The sequence below is a fragment of the Lactuca serriola genome, chromosome 2, assembly GCF_051521515.1.
Source record: "Lactuca serriola cultivar US96UC23 chromosome 2, Lser_US96UC23_V15, whole genome shotgun sequence".
NCBI classification, from domain to species: domain Eukaryota; kingdom Viridiplantae; phylum Streptophyta; class Magnoliopsida; order Asterales; family Asteraceae; genus Lactuca; species Lactuca serriola.
In genome coordinates, this window is record NC_136409.1 from 218562731 (window position 1) to 218571942 (window position 9212).

The 9212-nt window shown below is 31.6% G+C and overlaps 1 protein-coding gene across 1 annotated transcript; it reads right to left on the bottom strand.

The window, feature by feature from the left end:
• Positions 1-403: 403 nt before the first annotated feature.
• Positions 404-7375, bottom strand: LOC145090081 (uncharacterized). Its single transcript, XM_079028428.1, has 7 exons — positions 6845-7375; positions 6268-6787; positions 5933-6106; positions 3856-5130; positions 3400-3732; positions 2999-3222; positions 404-490 (listed from the first exon to the last, which is right to left on the bottom strand). The coding sequence occupies exons 1-7, from the start codon at positions 7373-7375 to the stop codon at positions 404-406; spliced, it is 3144 nt and encodes a 1047-aa protein (XP_078884554.1).
• Positions 7376-9212: the final 1837 nt, after the last annotated feature.

Here is a 9212-nt window from a genome sequence, read left to right on the forward strand (position 1 = left end):
TGGCTCACACTTGATTTTAGGGTTTACTGACTCTCAAGGGTATCAAGGAGGCTGAGGGGAGGACATAAGGTCCTTCAAATAGGGTGCAAACCCTAAGATTTAAGGTTTTCTCTTCCCAACATTGACTCGTCGAGTCAAGCCGCCGACTCGGCGAGTCAGTTCACGTATCACGTGCCCAACACACGTTCCGACTCGACGAGTTAAAGCTCCAACTCGCCGAGTCTATTTTTCCATTTACACATTACACCCCTGAACTCATGCTTCCGAACTTGGGATGTTACACAAAAACTCTTGACATTAAGTATACTATCTTTGTGATCTAAGACAAATGGGAAACTTTGGAATTTTGGGCCAAAATTATTCATTTTTAAGCATACTATTGTACTTAATTTTGAAAGTATGACTATTTTCTTAAAACAACTTGCACCACATTGATAATGTCCAAGTCTTTATCAACATCATCTACTTCAATAACTTCAAATGATAAAAGCTGATCAAGCAAATGCAAAATAATAATAATAATAATAAAAATAAAATAAAAATAAAAATAAAATTGCAATTACAATTAATAAGAGTCAAGGGCACTCATTGTCGAATGTTAGTTTGTTTCTCAAGGACCCTGCTTTTACATTTCTCCAATTGTATGTTGTTTTATCCATAATTCAAAGTAAAGAATGATTAAAATTGTTGATTTTATATAAAAGTAGTAGACTAACAAACAAACCATGTAATATTGTGTATAAAGAAATTTTCAAAAATTTATAAATACTTTGTACAATTTTATTATTTATATCAAATTTTATTTATTATTAGTAAATGAACATTACTTCAGCATTTTATTACATATATTTTTCTTGTCTCTGCTTGTTTTTATTATATTACAATAGAGTTTAAATTTCACATAATACCATTTCTATTAATATTTCCATTTCTATTTTAAATTATGTTCAAAATTATATTGCATTGTATAAAATCGTAATTTCCTAACATATCTAAAAATACAAATTCTTGATCAGTTATTCAAATCACTATGCTTTCTAATTTTAACATATCATTATATCATTATGACCTTATTGACAAAAGAACTATATTTATAAATTATTTAATTTTTTATTATCATTGGTCAATAATTGCCTTAAAATTTTAATAAAAATTATTTTTACGTTTTTCATCCATGGTGTCCGCGACGGAGGCAGAACCAACTAGGTGGTAGGGGTAGCACGTGCTACCCCTTATTTTTACCCACATTGTGATGGAAATTTGAATATTTAGATATATATACACCTTTTTTTACGACTTAAATCTTGTAGGATAGTTTTGGGTTTTGTGATATTGACTCAGGTGCATTACTGTAAATGTTATTGGCACGTTGAAGTTGCATTCTGCAGTAGCGCTTTAAAAGATGGTTGCCTGAAAGTAATATTTTAATGCAACAAGATTTTGATCATGAGTATGCTAAAAAAATAAAACGACATCTAAAAATAAAGGATGTATAGATATGGCAAAAAAAACAAATTTTGTTATCTTTATCATTGTTTTTTTGTTTATATTCATAATTTTTTTTATTGTAACAATTGTCCGAAAACTTTTATACTTTAACATTATATATAACTTGTAATATATAAACATATCTCATTAATACAAGAAACTTAGAAAGAGATTCATAAAATTACATAACTTGTGAAACTTAAACACATCATTAACCTAAGAAAATTAAAAAAATGTTCAATTGTGTTTGTAGAGGCTTTTTCATTGAAGAATTATCTTTCATTCTGAAACATAATGAAAGCATTTATAACGTTATTTTAGAAAATGCTCTGATAAATAAAAAATTGATGTATTCGAAGATTTTTAAAGAAATTGTTCAATGCTTGTTAAAAGAGATAATCAAGTTGGTAAGAATGTTTTTGCTATATTAGTAGATGAGTGTTGTGAGATTGTAATTAAAAAAGAGTTCTTATTATTTTTATCAGAAATTTTTTTGTGATACCCCTTATAAAAATTTCTGGTTACGTCACTGGTCCACGGGTTATAACCTATTAAAATAATAAGCATTTGTATTTGTTACGGCGAGGAAATTATAAAAATATGGTTAATTTAATTTTAAAACATACAATAAGTATGATGGTTGTTTAAGGCATGTAAAAACCACCATGTGGCTCACATGGTACGCAGTTCAACATAAGAACATGGGAGGAAGAAAAGTAGAAGAAACACATAAACGGACGTCAAATGGAACGTTGGGGCACGGTCTTTTTCGGCGAACACGACATAGGCACGTCAATTTAAATTTGTAGTCCACTAATGAGCCGTCAAAGGCAGTATCGTGATTTAAAGAATTTAAGGGCCCATTTATAAAAATATAAATTCTACACCATATCTGTTCAAACAACGGGGGGAAAATTGTGGACTTTTGGTCTACCCACGCCACCTTTATTAGTATCTGGATTGTCTCCTTCGTTCATAAACAATTTTGTTAAAAAACGACACTCAGGTCATTCCCAACATCTTCATTTCTTATATCACTTTATAACAAAGAAACAGAAGGTTTTCATATACTTACAACTGAAAACTCACTACAAATAACCTAATCTACTCTCAACTACGAAACACTCATCCTAATCTACTCATCTTCTTCATACAATCTGTTTATTACAAACAAATTAGAACAAACAAAACGAGAACTCGATATGAAACAAGAAAGATAGACAATCGCTCCAAGAAACCCTGATGCTCAGATCTGAAAACGGATGAACAATAACTCTCTTTCTCCTCTAGAAAATATCTCCTCTCTTTTATACTTCGGTTTTACCCGTATATAATAAAGATCCACCAATAAGATCCGAGTGAGGATCCGCGTGTATACCTGTTAAGACCCAAATGTGTACCTGTTTCCTTATACCAAAATAATCCTTTTCATATAAATATTTGATTGTAATGCATATTAATATTTCAACATCCCCCCTCAATCAAATATTTATTATTTTTTACAAAAAACATCAATAAGACCCAACCTTTTTAGAAAAAACTCATGCTGTTTAACACTTAATGATTTTGTAAGACAATCAGCATTTTGATTACACGAACTTATTTTTACTAATTTCAACACACCACTTGAAATTTTTTCCCTAATAAAATGAAGATCAACTTCAAAATGCTTGGTTCTTTCATGAAATACTGGATTAAGAGCTAGCTTAATAGTTGAATCATTATCACAGTATACTGAAACAGGAATAATATCTTTAATATTTAATTCAAATAAAACTTTCAAAACCCACAATATTTCACATGTAATAGAACCTAAGGCTCTATATTCTGATTCAGTTGATGATCTTGATACTGTAGATTGTTTTTTACTTTTCCAAGAAATCAAAGAATTATTGAAATAAATCAAATAACCTGTTACAGATTTTCTGGTGGTAAGACATTTAGCCCAATCTGCATCTACAAATCCTTTTAATTCAAAAACATCATGTTTTGTCAAAGCAATACCTTTCCCAGGACTATTTTTTAAATATCTCAAAATTCTGAAAGCAATTTTTAAATGAGATTTTCTAGGCTTATGCATGTACTGACTAAGAACTTGAACTGCATAAGAAATATCAGGCCTTGTAATAGTAAGATAAATCAGCTTTCCTATAAGTCTTTGAAACTCAGTTTTATTACTCAACAACTCATCCTTTTTATCAAAGTCTCCTGAACTTATCACAAAATTAGTTTCTAGTGGTGTAGCTACAGGTTTACACCCAAGCATACCATATTCATGTAAAAGCTTAAGACAATATTTTCTTTAATTCAAACACAACCCACACTCAATATTTACTACTTCTATTCCTAAAAAATATTTGAGTGTACCTAAATCTTTAATCAAGAATTGACTTTTCATAAATTCTTTTACTTTCTTAAGTTCAAATTCATCACTACCAGTCAAAATAATATCATCTACATACACCAAAAGAACAGTAATAGAACTATCACATTTTCTAATAAACAAAGAATAATCATTAACACTTTGTTGAAAACCAAACATAAACAATGCAGCACAGAGTTTTTCATTCCATTTTCTAGGTGCCTGTTTAAGACCATATAAAGACTTAGTCAATTTACAGACTCTAAGATCATTTTCAGAATAATAACCAGGTGGAAGACACATATATACATCTTCTGAAAGATCCCCATAAAGAAAAGCATTATTTATGTCCAACTGATATAATGTCCAAGAGTAATGAACAAACAAAGAAATAACAATACGAACAGTTACTATTTTTGCAACAGGAGAAAAAGTCTCCTCAAAGTCAATTCCCTCTCTTTGATTATAACCTTTTGCAACTAACCTAGATTTATATCTCTCAACCTCACCATTAGATTTATATTTAATTTTATACACCCACTTACATCCAATTGCTTTCCTGTTTTTAGGTAGACTAGTTATTTCCCAAGTATTATTTCTATGTAAAGCTTCCATTTCCTCATTCATAGCCTTGACCCAATTTGGATCAGTAACAGCTTCACTAAAACTTTTAGGTTCAATTGTTTTATTCAAATTTGAAACAAAACATTTAGTTTCAGAATTAAGACAAGAATAATTCACAGTTCTTTCAATACCATACTTATATTTACCTTCTACCACATAATCAGCAAATTTAACAGGCATTCTTGACTCACGTCTAGACCTGGAGGGACCCAAAGATTGCTCAATTGAAGGTAAAAAATGAGACTGACTATCTTCCTCAGACACACTAGAAGAAGAAGGAACTGAGAACCCAGTAGGAGGCACAACTACCTCGCCACTTCGGTTAATAGTCTCATTACTGACATCATCCAAGTCAATGGCTGCATCAGCACCATCCAACTGGGATTCAATTCTCAACTCATCAGGATTAATAGAATCATTTTGATAATCATTAGTGTCAAAGTCATCATAGGAAAAAGGATCACTAGAGCCCGAAACACTTGTCACTTTATCAACAGAAGTTGATTTTAGTTTAAATGGAAAGACAGATTCATAAAATTTTACATCCCTGGATACAAAAGATGAGTTAGAATCAAGACTAAGAAGCTTATAAGCCTTTTTATCAACAGAATATCCTAACAAAACACATTTCTCAGCACGTTCAGAAAATTTATCACCTATATTAAGTTTAACAGCAAAACATAAACAACCAAAAACTCTAAGATGATAAAAAATAGGTGCCCTTTTAAAAACCAACTCATAGGGTGAAAACCCATTTAACACAGAAGAAGGCATCCTATTTATTAAAAAAACTGAAGTTAAAATAGCATCACTCCAATATTTAACAGGAAGCCCTGATTGAAAAAGAAGTGATCGTGCCACATTGAGAATATGTCTATGCTTTCTCTCCACAACTCCATTTTGTTGTGGAGTGTAAGCACAAGAAGTTTGATGTAAAATCCCATTTTCAATACAAAAATAATTCATCTGATTGTTTACAAACTCAGTCCCATTATCAGATCGAATCACTTTAACTTTTACATCAAACTGAGTTTGAAGAATATTCACAAAAGATTTAAAACAACAAAAAACTTCACTTTTTGATTTTAAAAGAAAAACCCAAGTTGCCCTAGTAAAATCATCCACAATAGTCAGAAAGTATTTAAAACCTTCAATTGAAGCAAGTCTATATGGTCCCCAAACATCCAAATGAACTAATTCACCAATCATAGTAGAAGCATGTTGACTATGAGGAAATGATTCCCTGGTTTGTTTAGCCTTATGACAAACATCACAGGGTGGAAGTGATTCATTACCAAGTTTTAATTTTTCTTTCAAATGTCCTAGAACTTGATCAGCTGGATTACCTAGTCTACTGTGCCAAGTAAATTTAGATACATAACATCTAGTATTAGAAAAATCAGAAGAGTTACCTGAGGGGATACAATCAAGATAGTACAACCCCCCCAGATTCCCTACCACTCTCCACCATCTCCTTTGATAGTGAATCCTGGATTTTGCAATTATTCTCAGAAAATACAACCTCACACCTACTATCTTTGCACAACTTATGTACAGACACAAGATTAACATTAAAATCAGGTACAACAAAGACATCAAACAATGTGAGACATGAAGACAACTGAAGATTTCCTATTGTATTCACAGGTGCAGATTAAGACCAGACACATTGACTGCATCTCTAAGTTGGGACTCAGAGGAAATCATATGTTGATTTGCCCCTGAGTCAATAATCCAACTTTGAGAACTATCAGTATTAGAAAAGGAGTTACAACAGTGAAATAAGGATGTACCTGCCATATTACCAGGTGCAGTAACATCCTCGCTGGAAGACTTCTCATTTATCAACCGAAGAAATTTATTATATTGTTCACTAGTGAGATAGTGAACATCACTATTATGAACAGACTCAGAGTGAACATTAGAATTAACATTATTAGGCTCAATAGTAAAAGAATTCACAGAAAGAGTTCCAGTTTTCTGATTATTATTTCCATTTCTGAATTTAAAATCTTTTGGATAACCAATCAATTTATAACATCTATCAATAGAATGACCTTTAACACCACAATTTTTACATTGCAACTGATTTCTCGACCTATTCTGATCCTGTGACTTCTTAAATTCACTTGTTTTACTATTGAAAGCTGACACTTGAGTTTTAGAAGAACTGGACACCCCTAAAGAACCATGTTTTTGAAGAGACTCTTCTCTTGACAAGATAGAAAAGGCAGATTTAACATTTGGTAGTGGTTCCATTAACAGAATATGACTTTTAACTTGGTTATAAGTATCATCAAGACCACTAAGAAACTGCATTCATTTCATTAGTTTAGAATGATCACTAAGTTTGGTAGCAGCCTCACATACACACTCTGTTAAGCTAGTTAAACCATCAAATTCTTTCCATAACGAATCAAGTTTATTATAGTAATCTGAAAGAGAAGAGCCATTTTGTTTTAAGTTGTTAATCTGTTGATGAATATTAAATATTATGGATCCATCAACTTTGTTATAGGTTTCAAACAATTCATTCCAAATATCCTCAGCTTTATTAGAATACACATGACTAGCATAAATTGATTCAGATATTGATCCTAAAATCCAATTGCAAACAACAGCATTGACACGTTCCCATTTAGAGGACTTAGATGACTCAGTGTTATTAAGAGTAAGTGTACCATCTACAAACCCTAGCTTATTTCGAGCCTTAAGCCCTCTTATCATAGCACTACGCCATAGACGATAGTTCTCATTACCAGTGAGTTTAATAGTAATGATAGAGGTTACAGCATTATCAGAAGGATGAATATACAATGGATCATCAAAATCAATTGGGGTACCTGGGGTAGTAGAGTCTTTTTCTTTGGTAGACCCACTATCCTCTGGTATATCGGCCATTATAGATCAACGAAAAGAAAAACAAGAACACACAAAAGAAATAACAAGAAAAACACAAAGAACAAGAATGTTGACTTAATGTCCAGATGGTCACCACAGTATGTCGGGGCCCAAGACAGTCAATCACCAAGTTCAACAAAGATCAGGGATAAAAAGAACACAAAAAACAAACCAACCAACAGATGTACACAAGACACCAGAATATATCACAATCACAGTCAAGAAAAAGATAAAAGAAGGAACAAGAAACCTCACAGTGCACTAATCTGGATTGTTTATAAGATCGACTCCCTAAATCCGTTCTCTTCGAGGGTTTATCAGTGATGAAATCTGACCCCAAGAGAGTTATTTTAGATAAGGGATTTATCGATCTAGCTTCAACGTTTTAATACAGATCGTCAAAGAGCTTCCAATCCAGATCGATCCTTACGAGCCTGCACAATCCAAACAACAGCTAGCAATACCAGGATCTTGATGACCAGTTTCAACAATCAATCGGGTATTACAAAGAAACCCTAACCAACTTCAAAAAGACGATCGGAGTGACAAGATAAAAAACCTTCAACCTTACGCTCTGATACCATGTTAAAAAACGACACTCAGATCATTCCCAACATCTTCATTTCTTATATCACTTTATGACAAAGAAACAGAAGGTTTTCATATACTTACAACTGAAAACTCACTACAAATAACCTAATCTACTCTCAACTACGAAACACTCATCCTAATCTACTCATCTTCTTCATACAATCTGTTTATTACAAACAAATTAGAACAAACAAAACGAGAACTCGATATGAAACAAGAAAGATAGACAATCGCTCCAAGAAACCCTGATGCTCAGATCTGAAAACGGATGAACAATAACTCTCTTTCTCCTCTAGAAAATATCTCCTCTCTTTTATACTTCGGTTTTACTTGTATATAATAAAGATCCACCAATAAGATCCGAGTGAGGATCCGCGTGTATACCTGTTAAGACCCGAATGTGTACCTGTTTCCTTATACCAAAATAATCCTTTTCATATCAATATTTGATTGTAATGCATATTAATATTTCAACAAATTTGATCATCAATATTCAATTAATCCACCCAAATAAATAATAAAAATTAATTAGGCACAACAAATATAAAATTAAGGCTAAATGCAAGCACACACGTATGTTTTTAGACTTTAGTTATGATGATTTGAGTGTTATCAAGTCATTTTAATATAATAAAATCTACGTGTTATTAATGAAGTTCCACACTTGATTTTATTACAAGTTAGGTGGTGCGGAATTCACCTCTCGGGATCCTAAGGGCTGTGCCCCGGCCAAAAATTTATTTTGTTAGGGAAACATTATAGAAAATATTATTTTTGGAATATTTTTCCATAATTATTTTTGAAACCGTTATCCTTTGTTTAAAGATAAAATTTTCATTTAATGATGATTGATGCTTATCTTTGCTAATAAGAAAAATCTGAATTCTGCAAAACTCTAGTTCGTGGTCTCTTATCGGTGTTTTAGTTTGAGATTGTTCCTTGAAAAATGATCTATATAATATGAATTTCATGTAACCAAGACATAAAACCGATATATAGATTCGCCAAATAATCATATGATCCTTGAAAAAGATTCAAGTTGTTTATCGATTTCAGAAACCTTTTTCTCATTCCGACCCCCAACATATAATACTACTTTTGTTTTATTATAGTATTTTTATTTTGTTTTTAAGACATTGTATTTTAGATATCTTTTAACTGTATCTTAACAAATTACAATTTATTTTTTGTAATTGGTTTTTTAAAGATATTAACAAAACTAATCATTATGAATAAGATATTTAAC

Coding starts and splice junctions, on each gene's coding strand:
- LOC145090081 (XM_079028428.1), bottom strand. CDS start 7,375: ATGGCCGATATACCAGAGGATAGTGGGTCTACCAAAGAAAAAGACTCT. Junction 5,131..5,932: donor AAAGGAGATGGTGGAGAGTG/GTAGGGAATCTG, acceptor AACTTAATATAG/GTGATAAATTTTCTGAACGT. Junction 491..2,998: donor AAAGGTTGGGTCTTATTGAT/GTTTTTTGTAAA, acceptor TTGCTTGATCAG/CTTTTATCATTTGAAGTTAT.